Below are 26,858 nucleotides of genomic sequence, written 5' to 3'. Positions count from 1 at the left end.
ATGATAGAACAACTTTTACTTCAAATTTAATGGTATTAAAAATATTTAAGAAAATTTCTTCAATAGTTTGAAATGATTGGTTGTTTTAGCAAATCACATGGGACAGTTTTTCTTTTCATTAAGGACTTTTTACCATTAAATAAAATATTGAAATATCTTTACCCGTCTGGTCAGTAACCAGGTACCTGGGTAATCATTTTCATTTTTTAATTTATAATTTTTTACCTGGTTAGAACTTGTTATAAGCAAAGAAAAAATTGAGAGGTTTCTGTTGATATAAAGTTAATACTTCAATTAATTAAGGTAATTAAATAAGATGTTGATTAGCAGGCTTATATATATAATTGTGCATATCACAATTAAACTCTTATGCTTAAAAGTGAGGCTATTGCACGTTGAAGATGCTGTGCATGTTATAATTTTAATCTACATCTCTGAAATCTGCTAAAAAGTTGTTTGGAGTTAGCATTTGACTGCTTCAATTGTGTTCTCCTCAAACCAACCTCAAAGAATACCACTTTCAAATAAATTTCCAATAAAATAATGGCAAACTATAAAATAAACTTTTATTAGTAGAGGGGAGTAGTTATCATGAGTGCCTTTTATGAGCAAGATATCATGGTCCAAAACTCTCTAAAGGCATACTTTTGTAAACCTCTGTTTTCATGGTCTAAAGTCTTCTTGCTATAGTTTCTATACAATGCATCTCCAATTCTACCTCTTCTACACTGTTGTCGAAAATAGGGATATTGACCTTCGAGCTGACCCGAGAATGAGACCCATATGGGATGATAGTGGACCACTCCCAGAGTCCAGAAATTCAAACTTTGAAATCAGGTTACAATATCCGCCAGAGAAAATTGAATTTTCATATTTTTGGTAAAAATTGACTAGAGCCCAAAGCTAAAACCCACATAAGTCTAAAACCAATAAAGCTGGAGAGCTGAAATTTGGTACAAAGTTAGCAATGGTATATACCTGTACTCACACAAAAAATCAATAAATTTCCTTGAGTGGTTCAAATTTTATTAAGTTTTGAATTTTAGGAAAATCTTTATAACAAAATTTCTCACAAAAAAGCTTACACAAAAGGTGTCATATGAAGTGATATTCAATTAAAAACCTATTAGTTTATATATACTAGATTTTAAAATCCATTTTATTGTAAACTTTGATGTACATAGATATTTTAAATGTTTATCAATTACCCATAAAATTTATATATTTGCATATGTGTGTAAACAATGCAAGGCAAATATTTTTGATATCACATGTTTTCATCAGTCTCATTTTTTTGGGAAAACTCATTATTTTAGCTCAAGCTACAAGTGAAAAAGCATTAAAACTTTGAAGGTAAGCTAAAATTCTTTGTTAGTAAAAATAAAATTAAGTTAAAGCTTAACAATCAATAATTTGAACCCATACTTCACATAAAACTTTTTTGACAGGTTATCTATCACAATGCCATATAAAGCTAGAAACCATGAAGAAAACCGGAAAGTGGTCTGTTTGACATGCATGAAAAAGGCAACTCGTCAAATCAGTGCCTACCAAGCTGATAGAATTTCAAAAATATATCAAACCATCTTTGATTTTTCTGATGGACGAGTCCCTCAAGGCCTTTGTGAAGCCTGTCGCACAACATTCAAGAGGAAAGATGAGGGGGAAAGATGTTGCTCTGCCACAGCTGTTTGACTTCAAAAGTATTGAAATCAAACCAGAAACTCGTGGGCAAGAGTGCACATGTCTTATTTGCAGAATAGCTCGGTTGAAGAATAATGAGAAGAGCCCTCTTGCAGAAGCAGGTAAGATTTTCATTTAAATCACTGATTGCAACTATAACAAGTACTATTATAATTTCTAGTAATCTTATTTATTGTTATCCCTTAAAAATAGAATGTATGGACAATGTAATGTTGTGCATTTTACTTCATTACATAACATTACATGACTATGTTTAAATAAAAAATTCTTTGCACTTAAATGTTTTAAGAAGAAAAAAAAGAAGGAAATTCTCAGGCTGTTTGATGTTCAACCTGCTTAAGCCCACTTGGACGGGGTTTGCCCTACAAATGCACTCAGTCCACATTCAGAGAGAACATGAGGAGCCTTGCAGCACAAGATCCTCAGGTTGCAGAGCATATAGCTTCCAATGTTGTCTCCAACAAAGAGTCTTCACCTCATGGAACCATTTGGCTTTCAAGAGAAACTGGTGGACATCCAGTTCCAGTTACCTCTGGTAAAAGATCTACTTGTTAACTCCATCCAAGTGGTTTATGAGTCTCTATTGAAAGTTAGTCAAACAAGATTTAGGTGATAAATAATTAAAAGCCCTAAAGCCAATATATAGATAAAAAAGTAGCAATTTTTTTGGTCAATGAGCCTACTATTCTATAATGAGGCAATGATGTTGATGCAACATCAATTATTTTTTATTTTTCTACAGGTCCAAGTGACAAGTCACAATCTTTTGTGCCAGCTCTGAAGACAAATGATCTTGTCAACCTACAACTAAATACAGGACTCTCAAACTTGGGAATGAAGAAGCTTGTCCAAACTGTGAACCAGGTGAAATAATGATTAATTAAATAGGCAAAAATTTCCTACTTAATATAGTTAACAAACAAACCTAATATAGCTAGTTATTCAAAGGTGGTCTAACCGGGAAGTTAGTATTTTGGTGCAATTAAAAAGTTTTGCCTGCATGCATTTACTTTTACGCTTTAAATATTGTTTCACAGGTCACAAATTCAAAGATGGTTGAACCTAACTTCTGTGCAAACTTTCAAGCCGTTGGTCGGAAATTAGAGGATTTCTTCATATGCTCAAAAATCTCTTCTACATCTCCAAGAGGTCAACAAGAAAATTGTACTGTGGTGCATTGCACAAGCATGTCAGATCTCCTGATGCAAGTTTTGCAATCTAGGAATGTCCCTGCAAATCACATCGTGAAGATTGGTGTGGATGGCGGGAAAGGAATTCTCAAAATTTGCCTTGGAGTATCAGAAGTCACCCCTGTGGATGAATGCAGCCAAAGTCCTCCACAAAAACGTTTTTTGACACAAAGGATCGCCAAGGACACCAGTGTGAAACGACAAATCATCGCAGCTGTTGCTGAAGATCTTCCGGAAAACTATTCAAATGTCAAACAACTTTGGTCACTTGTCAATGCCAATTCGATCAAATATTTTATCTCCACTGACATGAAGTTGGCCAACATCTTGTTTGGGCTGCAAGCACACTCCTCATCACATCCTTGTGTGTGGTGTGATGTTGACTCAAAAAATCTCAGCAACTCTGGCACTCTCAGAAGCTTTGGTTCTCTTAGGGCTTGTCTGAAAGCATTTGAAAATTCCAGATCTGACCTCTCCAAAGCAAAATTCTTTGGAAATGTCATCCATGATCCCATTGTCCAAGGCTCTGAAGAAACTCTCATCATTGATGTCCTGCCTCCAATGGAGCTGCACCTCTTACTTGGAATTGTCAACCATCTTTTCAAAGCTATGAAGGAGGTTTGGCAAAATGCCGATCGTTGGCCAGCTTTTCTCCACATCCAAATGAGTGAGTACCATGGTGGCCAGTTTGAAGGAAATGAGTGCCGGAAGCTCTTGAACAATGTTGACTCACTTCAGAGCTTGGCCGAAAATGATGCTGCATTCCAGGTTTTTGGCTTTACTGAAACTTTTAGAAAGTTCAACTCCGTCATCAAGGCCTGCTTTGGCACTCACCTTGATGAAAACTATGGCCAAAAAGTTGACCAATTCCAAAGTTCATATTTGGCCTTGCAGCATGGCAGCATCACACCAAAAGTCCATACAATGTTTTTTCATGTAAAGGACTTTGTCAGCCGTCAAAAGATGTCACTTGGCATTTTCAGTGAGCAAGCTGTTGAAGCTGCACATCAGGATTTCAATTCTCATTGGCAAAGATTCAAACGAACAAAGACCCACCCAGATTATGCTACAAAGCTGATGAACTGTCTTGTTGAATACAACAGCAAACACATTTGAAGGAAAAGGATAAGAATTATTTTGGTTGAGAATTAATTTATTGTTGAAGTCAGAAGAAGTCAAATAAAGAAATTGGCCATTTGATCAGAGTTGACTTTTTCGGTTTCTCAAATTAAACTGAAAAGAAAAAGCGAAAATGCTCTTTTGATATGAACTTTAACTGAAGAAGCTACAGTTTTTTAACCTTTACATTAAGACATAAGTTCTATTATAACCAAACAATAAGTACCAAGTCATTTCAAGAGAGTTTTCACTCAAAAAGTAAAATCTTAAAATTTAAAACTTGATAAAATTTGAACCACTCAAGGAAATTTATTGATTTTTTGTGTGAGTACAGGTATATACCATTGCTAACTTTGTACCAAATTTCAGCTCTCCAGCTTTTTTGGTTTTAGACTTATGTGGGTTTTAGCTTTGGGCTCTAGTCAATTTTTACCCAAAATATGAAAATTCAATTTTCTCTGGCGGATATTGTAACCTGATTTCAAAGTTTGAATTTCTGGACTCTGGGAGTGGTCCACTATCATCCCATATGGGTCTCATTCTCGGGTCAGCTCGAAGGTCAATATCCCTATTTTTGACAACAGTGTCTAAGTATATTATAACTTTAAGACCTATGTATCAAGGTTTTCTTTCCCCAATTTCTGTTTAGACCAGTTAAAATCCTCTCTGTATTACTAATACAAACTATTAGAAGCATACATGCATATCAAAACTAGTGTTGTTACGACTTTGAAATAATTCAACTATCGACTAAATCAATTAATTTATTTTCCAAAGTCGACTAAAATCGACTAATACATTTTTAAAATCAACTAAGTCAACTAAAAGTCAATTTAGTCGAAATATTAGAATAAAAAATTTTATTGTAATCCTATACTTTAATTTTGCTTGACAATTTATCTTTTAGATGCAATGAAAAAACTAGAACTTTAAGAGAGTAAACAAATAAACTATATGTGTGATACTGTTATAATAGCACATGCTGTTGTTGTATCAAGAGCATTTTCTTTTTTCAATTTTAATTCATCTAATCTATTAGATGAATTAAAATTGAAAAAAAGGCAGATTTGCAAAATGTTTTTGCATCCTTAATTGAATACCATAACACACTACTTAACATTTTGTTTTAAAAGCATCAACTGGTTACTATAATGAGAAAAAGGAAACATAATAATGAAGTGGTGCTTCATACTGTAAGCCAAGAATTAAGTTTATGTGATACAGCAAATTAGGTTCAATGGTCAGATATTTTGATTCATTTAAAGTATTGGTAATTGAGGTCGAGAAATTCAAATCTGCGTATACTTGCTTTCTAGGAGTGGTCATTACCACACAGGTGTTAATTTCAGCATGGGTCATTGGATGTCTTGACAGTTTTATAATAAAAAAGGGACATTTTGTATAAATTTCGAGACCGCACAGGTTGTCAGGGGTTGTCAAGACGGTGTATTCTTTGTGCAAAGACTGTACACCAGCCTGTACAACAGGAGCATATGATACCAGTTGTACAAGCTGGTATACATTTGTGCAGTCTCCAGGTTATAGTGATGTAGCTTGTTAGGGTCCACTTTCTCATTGCTGGAGAGGATACAGAGGGTAATGTAAAACCTCTTCATCAGCTCTTCATCAACACCTAGAATCTCTATTGACCTTTGGTATCCCCTAAAAAACCTCCTATTGCTATTATTGGAGTTTCCAGATCCTCCTGACTTTGAAACATCAAAATTGATATCAAGACCAACCCTCAGTGCAACTTGAATCTGTTTTTGAGTTTTAATAGTTCATTATTTCCTTCCTTAGCCTGCCAATTCTTAAAATTCAAGATAGCCTGTTGGCTATGGGAAGGAAGCACTCCATGCTTCTTATCCACAAATGAAAGGTGGACAGGCCATGTTTAAATCTAATATCTGAAAGATCTGCCACAATTCTATAAACCTTCTCCAGGTTGTTCAGGTTGGAGCTGCTCAGGCAGCAGATGCTGCAACTAGTAGTTGCGTCAATCACTGCACTAAGAATGATGGCAACTTTTCCATCAACCATGGTTTCCTCCAGCTCATGGTAGGTCATGAATCCATCCAACCTTGAAAGGAGGGCCTAGAACTCCTTGAAAAATTTATACTCCTCTACCAGGACATCTTTGCTCTCCTTTATGTATTGAAAGCTGATTGGTCTGCAATAGAGTGTGGAGAAGGGTTTTGGGTTTGTCCAGACATTGTCATCCTCCTTGCTCCAGATCTGTAGGGGAACCAGGCAGGTGAGGAACAAGGACTCTTTTAGTACTGTGCTGGCTAGCTCAACATCCTCAGATACCATCTGTTTATTATCTGCTTTTAATCACTTAAAAAACAAATTATAACTATATTGTATTTGATTTGCCTACTTCATTAACTTCCATCTTCTCCTCTGTTTCCAGCTCTTCCAGCAACCAGTACCAATTGTCCATAAAAAACTTCTCCCTCTTCCTACCAGATTTGGTCCAGCGACAATTGAACCTCTTCAGCCAAACCTTGACAACCTCTTGCTCAGGACCTATGTTCTCCAATATCCTGGTTTTGGGGGGTTTTGCTCACCCCTAGCCCACTTGCATGGCTCAATCTTTATAAATAACTTATATATACAAGATAAACTATTTATAAAGACTTCTCTTTACTCATTGGTCAACATCATAACAATATTAAAGATTGATAAAATTAAATTAAGTGAAAAAATAGAAATAAAGATGTTAGGATAATTAACTGACTAAATCGACTTTTAGTCAGTTAGTAGGAAACTAATAGTTGATTAACTCGACTATTTGATTTTCCAAAGTCGACTAACATTGACTTTCAAAAAGTCGAATTTTAGTCAAGTTAATTGAAGTTGATAGCAACACTAATCAAAATATATCTCTAATAGCATTTTATGTTTAAAATTGAAGGAGATATATTAATACAGGTTTAACTTAAGATTTTTTGGTGAAGGTTTTTAAAGTCTAAAACTTTAATAAAAGTCCCATCAATTTTGCTTTTCTTTTTTTCAATTATTCGCTTAAGTTATGTGTTACTCAAAAAAAATGTAAGGTTAACCACTTGCAAAAGGCACCTTACACTCTATTGTGTTATGTTTGAAATAATACATGCTGGGTTTATTTCCACAACTCTGCCCACTAAACTACTGGAAGTGATTAATTTAATTTGCAAACAACAATATAATGCATGCTATTTTCCATTTACTATTTTTATTAGTACTTGTTAGTTTATTTGATGGAGTTTTGATGTTGCAGTAGTGCTTTGTTGAAATAAATATACAGTATTGGACAAAACATTTGCAACCAACATCGAACAATGCTAAAAAGTGCTCCTAATTTTACATGTCTTAAAAACGAAACGAACTATACTACCAAAGCAAACAGTTCAGGAGTCTGGAGTCATAGCATGCCATGACATGAGCCATCAGCTGACAGGTAACAGCACACAGACAGAATTTCATTGACAAGTGCCATTTTGCAGCGGACAAAACAAGTGCAACTTTTTTGGTTTGTTTCATTTTCTTAAGTCTGGTCCGTATCAACGTCACGGAAGTTTTTTAATAATTAAAGGAAGTATCCAGAAGATTCCAGAAGCATGCAGAAGCTTCCAGAAGTTTCCAGAAGAAGCATCTGGAAGCATCCAGAAATATCCAGAAACATTCAGTAGCATCCAGATGCATCCAGAAGCTTCCAGAAGCTTCCAGAAGCATCGAAAAGAAGCATCTAGAATCTTCCAGCACAGGTTCACACAGGTTCATTTTACTATATAAGAGACATGTAAATCGACATGTAATTCAGTCAGTATATGGAAGTCAATCAGTCAGTATTATCAAGACAGTTTATCGAAGTGAGTTTTATCAAAATGTTTTATCGAAGAACATCAATACAAGAAGTGAAATACAACAAGTGTTTCATTACATCAATACAGTCCACATCCAACCAAGACGTTGTGTTCCACAGAGCATTATTGTATCATCACAAGGTAAGTGTAACACGGTAAGCCTTGAAAAGCGTGATTATTTATTTTTGTTATTTTTATGACTTCAAGTGCAAAAATGGCTCCCGACAGTCTTGGATTGGAACTAAGAAAGAAAATTATTGGCGATTACGTAAGTGGAATGTCACAAAAAAGTATTTCTGATAAATATCGCGTGAAAAAATGGACCGTATTAATGTTCCAAATATCATTCTACGGGGAAGTTGGCAGCAGATAACAAAGGTGGAAGACCGCGTTCCACCACTTCTAGAGAGGATTCTATGATCGTCAGATCTGTCAAGAAGGATCCCTGGATATCATCAGTCGAGATACAAAAGCAATTAGAGCTGCCTGTTACGGACCGAACAATCAGACGACCAGCTCTTGAAGCCGGATTGTTTTCTCAACGCCCTGCAAAGAATCCGCTGATTTCACTAAAAAACCAGAAGAAAAGACTCCTGTTTGCTACATCTCATATTGACTGGAATGTGCAGAAATGGCGAACTGTCCTGTTCAGTGATGAATCGAAGTTCAACATCATTGGGAGCGATGGCATTTGCCGTGTACGTCGACCGGCCGGAAAATGCCTCAATTTACGTTACTGCCATATGACCGTGAAGCATGGTGGAGGCAATGTAATGGTCTGGGGGTGCTTTTCTGCTAACGGTCTCGATCCAATACATCAAAGCGATGAAATAATGGACTGTTTCATGTATAAAAATATCCTGAAAGATGTTATGTTACCTCATCCTGAATGGAATATGCCAATAAAATGGGTTTTTCAGCAAGACAACGATACGAAACACACAGCAAAAGTAGTCAAGCAGTGGTTTCAAGACAACCACCTATCGGTGATGGATTGGCCGCCTTAATCTCCGGATCTCAACCCTATCGAGAACCTGTGGGAGATCACCAACCACAGAATTAATCATGAAGGTGTTCATAATAAGAATCAACTGTTTGAACAAATCCAAAAGGCCTGAGCAGCGATTCCACAAAGTTTCATTGATCACCTGATCGAATCTATGCCTCGAAGATGCAAGGCTGTGATCGACAACAAAGGATTTGCCACGAAATATTGATAGCGAAATACAGCTTGGTCAACATTTTGTCGAGTTGCACTTGTTTTGTCCAGAAGGAAATCAACTTTTTTTAATACTTTTGATTAATTTATTAATTTTTGTGTACAAATAATGAACTTTGTGACGAATAAAACTTGAAGAACTTTGTCTTCAAACAGTTACAAAGTAATTTCTCTAAATTGAAAAAATGCAGCACTTTTATATAAAGAAACTAAATTAGCATTATTTGGTTGCAAATGTTTTGTCCAATACTGTATGAGCAGTAGTTAATTTATGCTTATTTTTCAACAAAGGATATTAAAAGCCTCCTTCTTTGAGAATATCATTAGCTGTTTGGTTGGTTTAACACATACTCTCTCTCTATAAGCAGCAATACTTACTCCTTGTAGAGAGCTCAATCATTATTGTGTTTTATGAAGAAATGAAATATTAGGCTGCAATATCTGAACCTAGAAATCTTTTTGAAAGTGAATTTTTGTCACAGATTTAAGGACAAAATTTCATCACTGGTATTCTCTATAACATCAGAGGAGCTTTTTAAGCTTTTCAGTGAATTTTTTAGGGCATATGGGCTCTCTCAGCACTGTCATGTTTTTTCACTTTGTAAAATGTAGTTTTAAACACTAGAAATACGAATTACTTCATTTAAAACTTCAGTTCTTTTAGCTTCCATTGTAAAAATAGCCAATCATTTTTAGACCTCTGCCCAGAAGCTTAGACTCACAGGTCTGCTTCCAGAAACAAATAATATCTTTCTCATGAAGGTTTACAATATCTATTTACAAAAAATGAGACCTTTTTATTATTGCATACAGTGACAATTTTAACGGCGGTTGGAAGATAAAAAATAAAATTTTACTGGGTATTTACATTCATTACTGCTGCTGCTGCTGAAGTTGATATTGCTACTACTAATACTACTATACCCTATTCTTATACTAATACCCTATTCTTACAGATTCTTGCTTACTATTATTATATGGTCCTTTTTCATTTACATGGAATTTACATGAAATAAAGTGCCTGAATGATTCTGAAAAAAATATGACTTGAATACTTGTTATCTTTGAACCATAAACTTCAACAATACATGTAACCAATCATTTTTAGACCTCTGCCCAGAAGCTTAGACTCACAGGTCATCAAGTCTCCAGCCAATAGAATTAATGTAACAGAAAACTACATTCAGTGCAATTTAATGAAACAGTTTCTTAGAAAGTCATCTAGTCTGAAAAATAGGTTCTAATGCCAATAAAATAAAATTTAAGTCTTTATTTGAAATTATATTAAAGTATTTATGTGGCTGCTATACCTTTGGAAAAGTTGAAATTAATGACAATTTCTTTCTCTTGAAACTGTCAATATAATTGGCAATTGATGACAAATATCCTCCTTTATATATGCATATATATATATATATATATATATATATATATATATATATATATATATATATATATATATATATATATATATATATATATATATATATATATATATATATATATATATTAGGGCTGTTCATGTGAACACAGGAAAAAAATTTTTTTCTCGGATTTGAATGCATAGTTGTTTATTTTGTGCCATTTGACATAGTAATTGACTGTGGAAAAAATCTTTCCAATCAGATAATGTTTAGGGGGTGCTCAATGACCATAAAGTTTTACGAAAAACGTCAAAAACGTGTAAAAAGTTCCAAAGTTCCAAAAATTTCTAGAACCTGGTTAGTTAGATTTTTTCCACTGAAATATTGTCTGATTGCGTGCTATATAGATTAATTAAAGTGCAGCAGATTAACTGTCATCAGGGCACCAGACTAAAAAATGTCTGCCAGTGTTTAAAACAACTGTGTTTATATCATTTTGTTAAAATTTGTATTCATAATTTTAATACTATTATTTAACTCAATTTAGAATTTGTTCAAACAGAATAAAAAGGTTTACAAGTATAAATATTATTTTTATTTGGAATTTCAGTTTGACAACAAATGTATTATTATTTTGATAGTACCTAACCTTAGTAACCTATTACAGAAAACTAGCATGGTAGTCTGGTAGTGTATTGTTTGTTATTAAGTGCAGATAATAATAATTTCTAATTTGAAAATATTTATTTAATTTCTTTAGTAATAATTATTATAATATATTGCTGCAGCTGCATAAACCAACAACTGAATGATAAGTTTGTATAATATGGTATTGAGTTTTGATTTTCTCATAATATTTCAGTTATCATTGAAATGGCAGCATCATCTCGTGTTGCTATCTCTACACGACTTCAAACCAAAATCTTTTTAATTGGACAACCAGAGCCAAATCTTCCAGATAAAGTTCTTCCCTTAACATCTGATGTTTTAAAAACATTTTTTTATCATCTTAATTCAACCAAAAAGTCAGTGCCTGAAAGTCTTAAAACAACTGTTGATGAACTGATTATTATTTGGAATAAAGCCCGTATTCCGACAGCATTTCATCCGAATGTAGTCTTAAAGTTGAAAACTTTAGTCCAGGAATTTTAATTAATAAATATAAATAAATCCAGATTGTCAGATTCTCAGAAATCGAGAGAGAAATCATTTACAGACACCATTTGCCTACTTTTTGACATTGCCCACAAGGATGCTGAAACCATGATCAGAATTGAAGAAGACAAAGAATTTTTATTGGATCAGAGATGTCAGAGAAAAATGGTGATGTTTGGAGAGGACAAAGAACTTTCAAAATTAGAAGAAAGAAATGAAGCAAGGAAACAAGCAGAGAGAGAACGAAAGCTAAAAGAAGAGCAAAGACAATCTGGTGCGAGTGCAATAGTTCCTGTTATTGAACCTTTACATGACGAAAGTTATAGTGATGACAATGATAACGATGCTGTTGATAATGACAAAATGGTTGATAGAGATTTTGAGATAGAAATCCCTGTTTATTACAGACAACAAGTCAGTAAAGCAAGTTCTTCAGGGTCAGCTGAATCAAGTTTAGCAAGTACTCCAAAACGACAATGTATCTTAGATACAATTCTTGACTCGCCTGATGTTTCATCAACATTAGACAGAATTAATCTATCTGACACAAAATTTACTATACTAGCAGCAGCAATTGCAAGGGCTGGTGGACAGAACCTCGATGATGGATCATTGTCACGTTCTACAGTCCGTTGAAAACGAACCTATCATCGATCAAATATTGAAGCCACTGTTCGAACTGAATTCTGCGATTTGGACAAACCACCATTAATCGTCCACTGGGATGGCAAACTGATGATAGATCGTACAAATTCTGCAGCCCCTAAAGCAAATGTTGACCGGCTATCTGTAGGTGTGACAGGTCACAATGTTGACAAAATACTTGGAATAGCAAAACTATCAGCTGGAACTGGAGAAGCCCAAGCAAAAGCAGTTATTCATCTGCTTAATTTCTGAGACATAATTGGTGATGTTATTGGAATGAGTTTTGATACTACAGCCTCTAACACTGGCTCCAAAAATGGTGCATGTGTAGTTCTAGAGAAACATATAGGTAGAAATTTGTTATATTTCGCTTGCAGACACCATGTTCATGAGATCATAGTAGCAGGAGTGTTTGGATCACTATTTGGACCATCATCTGGTCCCAACATACCTCTTTTCCAGAGATTTCAGCAATATTGGCCCAAAGTTAATCAAGGAAATTTTAAACCTCTGGATGACATTCGAATGAAAATACCCCTGGTGCAAGAACTACAAAATGAAGTGATTGCATTCCTCAAAGAAAACCTGCATGTTAAAATGCCAAGGGATGACTACAAAGAAATCATGGATCTCTGTCTGTTAATACTTGGAAAACTGCCTGATCAAGAAGAGAAAAATTATCATTTCAAGATCCCTGGTGCTTATCACATGGCTCGCTGGATGGCCAAGGTTATTTATTGTTTTAAGATTTATTTATTTCGTGAAGAGTTCAAGTTGACCACAAAAGAGGAAAAAAATCTCTGTGAATTTTGCTTATTTGCTAGTCTGGTTTATGTAAAATCTTGGATATCATGCACAAATGCCAGCGATGCTCCAGTTAATGACTTGTTTCTGTTTCAGCAACTTAAGCAGTTTGCAGTTGTGAATAAAACGATTTCCGAAGCAGCAGTCAAGAACTTTCAAAACCATTTGTGGTACCTTTCACCAGAATTGGTCCCACTAGCTTTGTTTTTAAACAAACTTCAAACGGAAGAGAAGCGAAAAATGATTTCCAACATGAAATTTCACAGTGAGAACTGGTCTGAAAGGTTGATCAAATTAAAGAACATTGAAAGTCTAGAGAAGAAATCTCTGGACATGCTGGTGACATCAGTTTCAGCAAGTGCGTTGCGGTCAATGAAGGTTGATATTGATTTTCTGTTCAACAACGATCCAGCTACCTGGAATGATTCCCCAGAATACCAAGAAGGAAAAAATTTAGTATATTCATTGAAAGTAGTAAATGATGCTGCCAAACGATCTGTGGCTTTAATGTCGATGTTTAATGAATCGATTACAAGGAATGAATCTGAAATGCAGAGGTTAATTCAGGTGGTTGAGGATCACAGAAAGCGAGTGCCAGATGCCAGAAAGTGTACTCTGAAGAGTTATAGTCCTCGCTAGCATTAACATTGCACGAACTATAACATTACGATAATTAAATGTTAATTGCTCATATGTTTTTTTGTTTATAATTCGTATTTTAATCAATGACAAAGAGTCAAAAATCCTAGTGTTTTATTTTGGAAAAATTCTGATATAACAAAAACCGCAGAACTTTAGTCGTATTGCAGTATTTTATTTCATTAATTTCTCTGCTAATAAACCAGTCTAAAGTGGATGTGGATTGTAATTTGTATTCAGAATTTAATATTTAGAGATAATTAAAACTGATCAAATCTGAAAAATCTAATTAACCGGGTTTTAGAAATTTGTGGAACTTTGTTACTTTTTCCATGTTTTTCACATTTTTCGTAAAACTTTATGGTCATTGAGCACCCCCTAAACATTATCTGATTGGAAAGATTTTTTGCACAGTTAATTACTATGTCAAATGGCACAAAATAAACAACTATGCAATCAAATCTGAAAAAAAAATTTTTTTTGGACAGCCCTAATATATATATATATATATATATATATATATATATATATATATATATATATATATATATATATATATATATATATATATATATATATATATATACATCAATTATCAATATCAGAATCTAAAGAAGATGTTTACAACAGGTGCTTACCATTATGCTAATTAAAGGCATGTAATGTTTGCGCTCGATTGTTTAAATATATTGACATAAGTGAATATTGATAATGATATTAAAAGATGTCATATGACAATCCATTGCTATTTGTGGTGTTTATGTCAAGATCTGCAGAAATTTTTCAGCAATTGTTTGCACAAATTAGGGGAAGACTGTTAATTACCAATGACTCAAATCCTTAAATACCCTTTAATTGTCCCAGAATTTTCTTTCAGCTGATATTTCAGCTGAGAAAAACAGCTGATATTGACACAGAATCAGATTCTTTAAAAACATAATCTTGCAGATATGATTATTTGAGTGAAAAATAATAAAAAGCAAAGTATGTCATTAGATTGTTTGTCAGACAAATTTAATACTCATATTTAAAACAATGGACTATGTGATTGTAACACTGTTAGTGATCCATCAAAACTTTTAAGTTATTTTTTTTTAACGATTACATTTCTTCATTGTGTTTAATTTAAAGTTAAATTTTATCACACAAGATTAAGTATAAAACTATCTGAATTCTACATAATTTTTTCAAAATATCATTCATGTTCACAATAATAAAAGTATATAAAGAAAAAAAAAATCCTTGAAATAAATACTACACAAATAGTTTGATTTCTTTTTTAAACATCTTATCAAAAAGTAAAAACTGCATAAGAAAAAGAATAAAGAACCTGTTATGATTATAGCAAGAAAGCAGATGAATGCAATAACTGCCATACTGCACTAGATGTTCAGCCACAGCAGATGTTTTGCTATAAAATAAAGTTTCAAATTTTCATGCTCTTGTAACAATATTGTATTAGACAAAAAAAAAAATTCAAATTGCTTTATTGGACAAAATATGAGTGCTATTGAAGATTCACAGTTAATTTAGGCATAATAAAATATGGCATTTTTTAGAAACATGCAATATATCAGTCATCAGTTGAAAGCTCCAGTAAAAATTACAAAAATAGAATAACAAGCTATGATAATTGAATACGCTTATTTTTCATAATCACTGAATTGCATTCTTCATCCAATACAAATATATTCCATTATGAATTGTTTCTTTATTAATAAAAAGAAGTCAAACATATTTGGTATGTATTTACTTTTATCTGCTTTGTTGCTCTCTTAATAGAAATTCTTTAAACCTTGCCCACTTTTTGTTTTTCAAATCTTGTTTATTAGAATAAGTACTTCAGTATTTTGAATGTTTCTCTGAGTTACAGAAAAATGACATGGTTGACCATCACTAGTAATAATTAAATATAATTTACCATGGCCATGATATAAATAGATTAAACATCTACCACTATTTAACATAAGAAGTTACAGCTAAAAATCATGCAGCAAGAGCGAACTATCTACCTACCTACCTTCCTACCTTCCTACCTACCTACCTACCTACCTACCTACCTACCTACCTACCTACCTACCTACCTACTTATTGGTCTATCTGTCTATATATCTATATCTATATCTATATGTAATTATACATATATATATATATATACATATATATATATATATATATATATATATATATATATATATATATATATATATATATATATATATATATATATATATATATATATATATACATACACACATACACACGCACACAAACACACACACACACATTCTTATAGGATAAATATATTAGAAAAGAAGCATTATCGGTCAGCTTACCTTTAGTGAGATTCAATCATGATTTTGTTTATCGTTTCTTTAATAGATATTTTATATTTTTGGGTCATATCTCCTTTTAATAACTACAAATGTTTTTTTTTACTTTTTGGATAATCTTTGCTCGTTCAAATTTAGATTTCACTCTCGTTTTACATATAAAGAATAGCGCTGGCATGTATTAGTAGGTATTAATTTCGAAATGGATGGATTGTTTTCCAAACTAGATTGCATGCTGATAAATTAAGAAAAAGAGTGGTATGTAACTCAATGTAACTCAATCCACTCACAAGATGTTGCAGAATAGTTGATGGAATTTGTAAAGACAGCTGTTCGTCTTTTTTAATCCCTTTTCGAATTTTCGATATCTCACGATGTAATGCCGTGACGAAACTTGCAAAAACATTCAATGACGTCACGGTATTTACAATTTTGATACTTTTTTTTTATTATTTGCCGTATAATATTATTTACATTAAGATTTAAAATATAATATTTTTTTACTTTACGTTGATGGCTTACAAGTGATGACAATATTGCACGGCTTTTAGCTGGTTCTTAGCTATGTACAAGTGCCACAACTCGAATTTTTAAACAACTTAAGCGTTGTTTAAAAATTCGTACTTTTTAAATTGTTGCTTAAACCTGATCTGGAGATAAAAGAGTGGTTGAAAATACTCATTTCACCTTTTACAAAGAAGAGAATGGAAAGTTTAAAATAAATCTAGCACTTTGGGGTTATGTAAAAGATCTATCAACACAAATTCTCACACATCTTGATCCACTAGAAAGGTCTAGAGTTACCTAAGCAAAAATTAAAATCTTTAGAAAAAATAATAGTTTAGCAAATGTAGCATATGTCAATTTGCAAATGACATATGCTATACTCTTACATTAAAGCAAGTTTTAATACTGCTAGTGTAGCTTACAGCATTAAAATAAGATTTATATAATATGTACATATTTGAAAGTTGTTACTTTTTTTTTTATGCATCTGTAATTGTCTTTTACATCATAAATTCATTCATGAAAAAAGTTAAAAATGTAGGAGACTATGTTGGAGGAAGTTTTAAGTTGAGCTACCAGATTATAAATACTTTAAGTTTAAATAGTAAAAATAATAGTATTATTTTTTTAACATTTTTTAAGGCATAGGACTACAAAGTCACCCTCAAAGTAGCCATGACATGATTTCAAGAACAAATAGAAGTCCTGCAAAGAATGAAGTATAAGTAAGAGAACTACATATATATATATATATATATATATATATATATATATATATATATATATATATATATATATATATATATATATATATATATATACATATGCATATGTATGTATTTATGTATGTATGTATGTATGTATGTATATATGTAGCAACCTTACTGATTTAAATAATACATATATGAAGTTTTTATATATATCTAGGGATATCAACCTGACAATATTTATCTTTGGTGATTATGAGTTTCTTTGTGCACTTTATGGTATTTCAGGAGCTTCAGGTGAGTTATTATAAAAGAAATTCGACATTAAAAGGTGAATTGAATTTGAACAACTTATAGTATTTTTTTGACATGAAACTTAGTAAATAAAAAGTAGAATGTTGCACACTTGAAAGTCTTCAAACCAATTATCAAAGATTTACGTAAAATGAGGATCTTAAGAAAGATGTCAAAAATTTCAATAAAGTCATAGAAAAACCAATTTTGAAGGTAACTTTATATTAGTTAAAATCATTTAACTCAATTTTAATTAATGATAAATGATTTGCTGTACAATGTCACTAAAAGTTAACTTAATTTTTTTTAATTATGGCTCATACACATACATTTATATCTAGGTTCCTTTACCAACTCTGCACATTGCTTTTTGGATTTATCTTAAATATTTCAATATGTTGGTAGAAGAAGCCCATGAAATTGGATACTTTAATGGTGTCACAAGGAGTTTTAAAAAATAATAGCAGCATCTATTCTGAAAAAATATCATGAATTTATATCAAAGCAAAAAAAAAACTGTCAGACCTTCAAAACCTTGATGAACAAGTACAGCTGGTGAATGTTGCTATGGAAATGGCTAATTAAGTAATCCTGTTGTTATGCTACAATGTAGCTAATCCACATCAACAGTTGTTGATGGATTAAAGTATTCATCATAGAACAATGACTCAACATAATATATTTTATTTATTAATTTTATAGTTGGTTTATTTATTATTTATTTATTTGTTTGTTTATTTTTTGTTTATTTATTTGCTTGTTTATTTGTCTATTTTTTTATTTATTTTATTATTTATTTTATTATTTATTCATTTCTTTTATTATTTATTTATTTTAATATTTATTTTATTATTTATTTATTTATTTAAATATTTATTTTAATATTTGTTTATTTTTTTTTTTTTTTTATTGTTTGTTTTATCTTTTTTTTATTTATATTATTATTTATTTATTTTATTATGTATTTATTTTTTATTAATTTTAATATTTATTTATTTATTTTGTTATTTATTTATTTATTTATTTTGTTATTTATTTATTTATTTATTTTGTTATTTATTTATTTATTTTATTATTTATTTTGTTATTTATTTATTTTAATATTTTTTTTTGTTATTTATTTATTTTTTTTTTTATTTATTTTAATATTTATTTTATTATTTATTTATTTATTTATTTTATTATTTATTTATCTTATTTATTTTTTATTTATTTTATTATTTGTTTATTTATTTATCTTATTATTTATTTTATTATTTATATATTTATTTTATTATTTATTTTATTTTTTCTTTTATTATTTATTAATTTTATTTATTTTTTTATTTATTTTATTATTTGTTTATTTATTTATCTTATTATTTGTTTTATTATTTATTTATTTCTTTTATTACTTTATTACTTATTTATTTTATTTTTTATTTATTTTTTTATTTATTTTATTATTTATTTTATTATTTATTTATTTATTTATTTTATTATTTATTTATCTTATTTATTTTTTATTTATTTTATTATTTGTTTATTTATTTATCTTATTATTTATTTTATTATTTATATATTTATTTTATTATTTATTTTATTTTTTCTTTTATTATTTATTTATTTTATTTATTTTTTATTTATTTTATTATTTGTTTATTTATTTATCTTATTATTTATTTTATTATTTATTTCTTTCTTTTATTACTTTATTACTTATTTATTTTATTTTTTATTTATTTTTTTATTTATTTTATTATTTATTTTATTATTTATTTTATTATTTATTTTATTATTTATTTTATCATTTATTTTATCATTTATTTTATTATTTATTATTTATTTATTTTATTACTTTATTACTTATTTATTTTATTATTTATTTATTTTATTATTTATTTATTTTTTTATTTATTTTATTATTTATTTTATTATTTGTTTATTTTATTATTTATTTATTTTATTAGTTACTTATTTAGAACGCAAAGATGTTTATTTTTGTATGAAAGGGTGTAAAAAATTTAAGCGAGTGCGTTATCCCTCCATTATTATCATTAATTACTTTTTAAGTAAGTAACATTTACAAACTTCGAGATGAACTTCGAAAATCGAACTACGACAAATACTGTCATTTTAAGACTTTTCGAAATCTAAACGTCAACAACACTAAATTGATTTTCAAATATGCATTTTTTTAAAAAAAAATCTTAAAAATGTTATGTTCGATCTTTTTATTTCATTTTTAAATCTTTCATTTGGTATGAAATAAAAAATATATTGGTTGCAGGTTGAAGTTTTGTTTCGAAAAATAAAAAAAAATCCCCCCTAAACATTTTATTAAAGAGAAATATTCCTTACGTTGTTTTTTCAAGACTTTTAATGGGTTAAGGTTTTTTTGGGTCGAGGTTTTTTTGGGTCTTATATACTACTCTGAAAATACATATGTAGATTTCTAAATCTATATCGAAAAATTTAACTTACATTTTTTTGATACCAGTATACTCTTTTTTCAGTGAGATCTAAATAATACCATAAAAGTTCTTTTATTTATCATAGTCATGTATGTATGTATGTATATGTATGTATGTATGTATGTATGTATGTATGTATGTATGTATGTATGTATGTATGTATGTATGTATGTATGATGTATGTATGTATATAATAATAGTCAAAGTCTATAAAATAAGTTTAAAATAGTAAATATTTTTCATATATAACCGTTTTTGTTAAATGTGAGAAAGAGTTGTTTATGCTCATTGTTTCTTGTAGGTCATTATCGTTCAATCTTTTTTCGTCGCAAGCCTCATACATGTTTTTGTAACCTTACTTGAGTCACAGTAAAAAGAACCATTTACTGCGTATTTATTAATGCAAAGATTTGATTACAGTAAATAAAATAAGTGCATGATGCTGGTTCATGGAAATCAAAAACTGGAGAGTTTTAAAAGGATAATAAACATTTCTGTATGATAAATTCCTGTATGATCTGAATGTACGCTTTTTATTGAGTCTCATGGGTTTCAAATTTTTATTGGTATTCTTTTAAATGTTATAATGCTGAGAAGTTTGATTATTGCATCACCTACATTAAAAAGTGAATTATTATTAATGATGCAATAACCGATGAGTGTTTGGACCGATTCATCGTTTTTGTAACCGGTTGGTGGTTACTGTAAAACACAATGAACACATCGATGGACATTTACTCTAAAACTGAATCGTCAATATCAACAACTCTAAAAGAGTAAGAGCTTCACTATAACTATTTTCGGACTGGGTTTAAGTTGATTTAGCGTCATTTATTCCCAGGATGATGTTTTAAATTTTAACTTTTCAGGATTGTAATCCTACATTATGGCATATCGTTTCCTCTGATATTTAGTGTAGTCTTCTAGCGCCACACCGTGCGTAGTTAGTTAAATTTGGTTAGTCTTCATGAGTCCAGACACGTCTAATCTATTTACTCCTTGCATTATAAAAGTCTTGCCGTCAATTTATTAATGTTAACATATTTTAACATGTCAATATATTGGGGCGCATTTGATTTGCTTGTGGTACATTCTTTCACACAAGCGATCGAGGTGCTGATTACTAGGTTATAGCCGGTCAAGCAACCTTTCGAGTGCGATAAATCCTTTTGGACAAATACGATTGGTTTGTTTTCCAATACCAGAATGCGACAAAGTTTTGATTATGCTAAGAAGAGATTATGCTTTCACACAGTTTTGACTTAACTGCTAAGTTTGTATGCGTTTTTATTAAACACCATCGCTTTAGAGTAAGAAAGAATGTTTGAAAAAAAACTCGCGAACAACTTTTAACACTCAATTTGAAGAGAAAGTTAACCAATCGGTTTGAAACGATTTTTTGATTTTCTCTTTAAACTGAGCTTGTTTACGTGAAAGACGTTTTACAAAAAATGTTAGTGAAAGCATTGTGGTTTATAGAACAGCTTGAAATGTGTCTAGATAGTGAATAGTAAGATGTATTAATTGTACATAGGAATAATTAGAATAATTTAGTTCTTTTTGAGTGAGACTTTTACAATATTATAGTTGCCATATGGCAGGTTTGAGTAACAAAAATAACTTTTTTTATATTCCTTATTATTTTTCAAGTGGTTGATATTAACACTTTAAAAAAAAAGAAGCAGTTATTGAATATGCCATAGGTTTAATAACTACATTTTCTTTTTTTTCTTTTTTTTTTTTTTTTTTTAATTATAAATATTGTGAGATTATGATTAATTTGTGAGCTTGTCTTTTTCCATCTCCATATTCTATTACATAAAACTGTTTTTAATAGTGCTTATTTCTGTTTGTTATTTTTAGAAGATTTTAAAAAAAAAAGAAAACATGAAAGCATTCTAACACCTGGATAAAACTCAGAAATGTCAGACTATCTATTACTGTATTGGCATTTCTATAAACAATAGTTGGCTTCTGTATCGTCTTCATATGAATCAACAACATGTTCCTGTCAAGAATCAACTATCACTGTTACAGTTTAGAACACAAGTTAGAGACAATTTGTGCAAAGCTGGAAAAAATTTACGCCCACCAAACGTCGAAAACCCTTCTAAAGATATAAGAATTAGATATGTGTAGCCATTTCCCAGTATTTCAAGAAAAGTCGTTGTAGGCAGTGTGGAAATGGTTTTACTTTTATTCAATGAATGAAATGCAAGATTAGCTTGTGTCTTTTAAAAGCAAGAAAATGTTTTAATGAGTTTCATGGAGTCAACCAATAGTTTTTATTGTTTTAACCCACTACCAGTTATTTTTTGTTGTTTGTCAGCATCCCTCTTTGGCTGCTGTTAACATACCTCTTTGACTGTTTTGTTGTTTTTATTTTATTACTGTTTTAACAAATGTAGTGTAGAATTAATATTGCTAAAGTTCAAAATTGTTTGTTTATTAAAAATGCCCATTTGCGGGCAGTGTTGTTCCATAACAAGAATTTCAAATGACATCTTCACATAATTTTTTCATAACTTTTTTTTATATATGCCATATTGGCATAAATGAGGTTCAAAAAAAACAAAGCTTGAATTTTTTTTAGTTGTGGGAAAATAATTGGAGCATGAAATGGTCAATGTAGTTTTTGCATAAATTTATTGTTTAATTTACTTCGAGACACTCCAATTGATTTGTTATATATATATATTTATACAGCAATATAGTTTAGCTTCTTTCAATAAAAATATTTTTAAACAAGGCTTTGTGTTAACAACTGGCTGAGTCTTTTCATATGTTAATGTAATGAACTTCAGTATGGTAGTGTTTTGGCACTGGAGCTAGTGAACGACAGAAATAGATAATTTTGGTCGAAAATGAAAGTACCGAAATTTCGGTTCAGTAAAACCGTAACCGAAATTTGAGTAGAACTGAATTCAAAATCGAAAGGAAATAAGCGGACACTAGAAAACCAAAAGGAGAAGGTTGATCCATCAATAAATCTTTACATTTTGTGATTGTTATATATATATATATATATATATATATATATATATATATATATATATATATATATATATATATATATTGTTACGTTTGTTGGTGAAAATCGCTGTGAGTTGTGAGTCGCTGGTTGTGAGTTCAAATAAATTTAAATTCCCAATGAAGTTGTTTTCTGAAGCATGCGACTCCGTTTACTAAAGGATGCTTCATAGATTACAACGTAAGTTCTTCTTGATGGCGTTTGAAAATATTCTATAAAGAAGCTTCTCAAGCATTTATATCTTCGTGATGTCACTATCCGCTCAGACAGTGCCCATCGGTTTGCTCATCTGGAAAAATATATCATTCTCTGGTACATAAATTATTAAATAACTCAAAATGACTATTAAATAAATTATATACCAGAGAATGATAAAGTTTTCCAGAATATCATAACATGCATATATTATTAAATAAATCAGTTTGATTTAAATATTGTTAATGCTGTTGTATAACATGTTAAAATGGCCAACATAACATTTGAAAGTGGTTTATGCATGACCTTTTTCAATATTTCAATGGAATAAATGTTATTTTATCCATTAATAGGCAAAGTTAATCCATATATGCTGCAGAAAATGATTTTTGATGTAAAAGTTAAAAATGTCATCATCTTAATGCTATTACAAATACATTGTATGTATATATATATATATATATATATATATATGTGTGTGTATACATACATACATACATACATACATACATACATACATACATACATACATACATACATACATACATACATACATACATACATACATACATACATACATACATACATACATTCATACATACATACATACATACATACATACATACATACATACATACATACATTCATACATACATACATACATACATACATACATACATACATACATACATACATACATACATACATACATACATACATACATACATACATACATACATACATACATACATACATACATACATACATACATACATACATACATACATACATACATACATACATACATACATACATACACACAAACATTACTGTTGGATTTCGATTTGATGCATTTGATTTATTAATGTTTGCTACTTATGTTTGCTAGATGTTTGAAAAAATACATGAGTTTAAGTGTACTGGTTCATTCGTTATTTGGTCAAACAACTTCAGACCAAGCTAAATCAAATAATTTAGAACCAATTCGTTGGATCAATTTCCTTTTCGCTGTTGATAGACTTTAGCTTGATTTAATTTGATATTTTGATATAATTTTAATACTTGATATATAATCCGTTCATACGATATTCGTATACACGATCACTAATGATTACTGTGATTTGAGATGACTTTACACACTGCCGTGGTTTTGGAAGGAACCTTAAAAAGTGCTTTCACTTTTTTGAAGTTTATTTTTTTATATTATTTTCATATGTTAGATCATAAATTAGACTGAGAGCTCAGCATACTCTACTCAACACAACATACCATGGGCTAACTTTACATAGTTTTAAAAAGGTTAAAAAAAAAAAAAAAGTGTTCAAAATGACAACGTTATTTAAATTTGATTATTAACATGCCACAGTATATACGTGTGCCAATTATTAACGTATTTCGATCACTCATTGCTTAAATGTTCAAACCACTTTACACCAAGAAACATAATTTATACCGATTGTCTCAATTTTGTTTTCAAAGAGCTTTAAGACAAGAAGTTAGGTGTACAAACTTCTTTTTACGAAATAAAAAATATCTAAATATGTATAATATACAAATATAAGTATATCAAATAAATGTCATAATTTAAACATTTTCTTACCTTTTTTTCTTTCTAATCGTCACAAAAAAAAACAAATTTAAGTTCTGTTTAAGTTTCTTTAACAATATTTCCATAAACCTCTGGACAATAAGTGTAGCAGAGTTAATCTGACGTGGGATGAGTATTAACTATCAAGTGAACAAGAGAATAGATTCTTCAAAAGATTAAATTCGTTTGGTATTATTTGCTATAGAGGCAGCGAAAAGATAATTTTTAATAAGATGAGATTTTTAACAATTTTTAATGCCCTACTTGTTGGTATTTCAACCAAAATGTTATTTATAACATTTGTTACGTACAGTAAAAATGAATTTCAACTGTTAAGGAAATAAAATCGAAGTCCTGATGCTTTTATAACTCATTTTTGATTACAATTACAAGTAGATATTCTATTTGTAAATCTTTTTAAATTTTAATTGAATTAGAAGTTTAATGTGCGATTAGAACAACATTCTGTCAAAAATTGTATGTCTCAGCTTGCTTCGATATGAAATTAATAATTCTTACTTTTTTTAAATAAATCTCCAGGGAATCGAGGTTATAATTGTCTCAAAAAAAAAAACCTTCGTATATAAAAAAGTTTAGTATTTAGTATTGTTGACTGACATTTTCTATTTTTTCTGAGGCTTTTGAATAATATATAACACCAATTCGTCATTGTTTTAGAAAGGTTTTTTCACAGATATAAAAAAATGCCAGAATTAAAACAACAATTTGTGAATTGTATGAACTGTCATAAATTTGATACAGATTATCTGAAGGTTTAAGATTTCGATCTTATTGCTTCTGATATGAAGTTCAAAAGTATTAAGAAAAAATTACAAAATTCATCTTTTTTAGTTTGATAGAAATGTTTTCTACGATTAAAATCTCCTTTTTAATTTTTACAACTAAAGATCATCATTAATTTTGGTGGGATTTAAGAGTCACATGCATTTGATTCACATTTTGAAATCGAAAACTTGAACATTTGTTACATCATATATTGAATCAGCTATCGTTGACTTTATGGTTGATATTTTACAATAATCTTGTTTTCTAAAGACTTAGTGAATGTCAAAAAATATAGTTAGGGCTAAACTTAAAAATGCAAACTATAAATTATTCTATTTAAATTATATTTGTGTTCTACTTATATAATACATTTTATAAACATTTATTTACATAATACATTTAGATAGCCGTTCCAAAACTAGAATATTTTAAAATCTTGAATTTTAGAGATGGGAAATGCGAAGATTAGTTATAAGGAAGACTAGAGGTACAACAACTGATTGAGAAAAATTGGTGTTGAAGTTTTTCATAACCGACCTTAGTATAATATTAGTGGGTTTTTCCACATAAAATCTTTCCATGGATTTAAAATGATTTAGCAGTAACATCGGTTGCGGAGACTTCCCCCATGTCTTTTTATCTATTTGAAACTGTGTGGAGATAGAAGGTCCCATTACTAATTTCAAATTTAGAAAATAAATAATCTGTGTCGCTTTCGTAATTAGAATAATCCGCTATATTTATTTCAGCATGCGCATATTCAGTTCCGTGAAAAAATGACGAGAACAACTTTTTTGTTTTAAAGTTTGCAGAAGATTCTTTGCAAATATTTTACAAAAGCAGTATACCATGCTTAATAACGTTTAATCTCTCTTTTTTTCATCAAAAATTCTTTTCATCAAACTCGATTAAGCACCAATTTTTATGAACAAATTGTTTTATTTTCTTTTTCTTAAACTTTTATCCATTTGTAGAGATAAAATATTAGTTGACCGAATTTTTTTTGCTTTGATATGGCTTTATTGCGTTGGAAACAATTACGCTATAGGCATTACACCTATAACGTAATTGTTTCCAACGCAATAAAGCAAAATACAAAATATATATATATATTCTTTTTCTAACAGCTAATGTGAGATTTGGTTAAAAAATGGCTAAACAATATTTAGCAAATATTTATATTAATCAAAAGTTAACACTAACATAAATGAAAAACTTTTTGATAATAACAGTATTTTTGAGTTAAATATTATGCGAAAGATGAATCCTTGAGTGAT

At 29.9% G+C, this 26,858-nt stretch overlaps 3 protein-coding genes and 1 long non-coding RNA gene across 5 annotated transcripts in view; 2 read left to right on the top strand and 2 right to left on the bottom strand.

Annotated features, from left to right (window-relative positions):
* Positions 1-24,944, bottom strand: part of LOC149885200 (uncharacterized) — a 46,148-nt gene extending 21,204 nt beyond the window's left edge. Inside the window, exons 1-3 of the mRNA XM_090095169.1 lie at positions 24,808-24,944; positions 19,992-20,029; positions 15,018-15,098 (exon numbers count right to left, since the gene is read on the bottom strand). Of these exons, the coding sequence (XP_089951295.1) occupies positions 15,018-15,063 (46 nt within the window). The 5' untranslated portion in view covers positions 15,064-15,098; positions 19,992-20,029; positions 24,808-24,944. The remainder of the gene's footprint in view (positions 1-15,017; positions 15,099-19,991; positions 20,030-24,807) is intronic.
* The window catches only part of LOC145186423 (uncharacterized), a 260,292-nt gene that overhangs the window by 114,919 nt on the left and 118,515 nt on the right, over positions 1-26,858 (bottom strand).
* LOC145193972 (uncharacterized) lies at positions 12,484-13,955 on the top strand. Its single transcript, XM_080071537.2, has 2 exons — positions 12,484-12,973; positions 13,145-13,955. The coding sequence occupies exons 1-2, from the start codon at positions 12,521-12,523 to the stop codon at positions 13,685-13,687; spliced, it is 996 nt and encodes a 331-aa protein (XP_079927663.2). The 5' UTR covers positions 12,484-12,520; the 3' UTR covers positions 13,688-13,955.
* Positions 16,678-18,002, top strand: LOC149885201 (uncharacterized). 2 transcript variants are annotated; one of them, XR_016454800.1, is made up of 5 exons: positions 16,678-16,812; positions 17,170-17,252; positions 17,455-17,531; positions 17,615-17,741; positions 17,870-18,002. It is a non-coding gene; the product is annotated as an uncharacterized LOC149885201 (long non-coding RNA). The 2 variants fall into 2 exon arrangements; XR_016454799.1 differs by lacking the exon at positions 16,678-16,812 and having other exon boundaries at positions 17,135-17,252.

This window comes from Hydra viridissima, unplaced genomic scaffold, assembly GCF_058129835.1.
Source record: "Hydra viridissima isolate aposymbiotic clone 2 unplaced genomic scaffold, HvirCarnegie_v1 scaffold_8, whole genome shotgun sequence".
Classification (NCBI taxonomy): domain Eukaryota; kingdom Metazoa; phylum Cnidaria; class Hydrozoa; order Anthoathecata; family Hydridae; genus Hydra; species Hydra viridissima.
Note: the sequence above shows the minus strand (reverse complement) of the source record. Positions and strands in the feature narration are given on the sequence as shown.

Excerpts from the sequence above, each read along its gene's own strand:
- LOC145193972 (XM_080071537.2), top strand. The coding sequence starts at position 12,521 with ATGAGTTTTGATACTACAGCCTCTAACACTGGCTCCAAAAATGGTGCA. Across the intron at positions 12,974-13,144 it reads TGGCTCGCTGGATGGCCAAG|CAACTTAAGCAGTTTGCAGT; the intron begins GTTATTTATTGT and ends TTTCTGTTTCAG.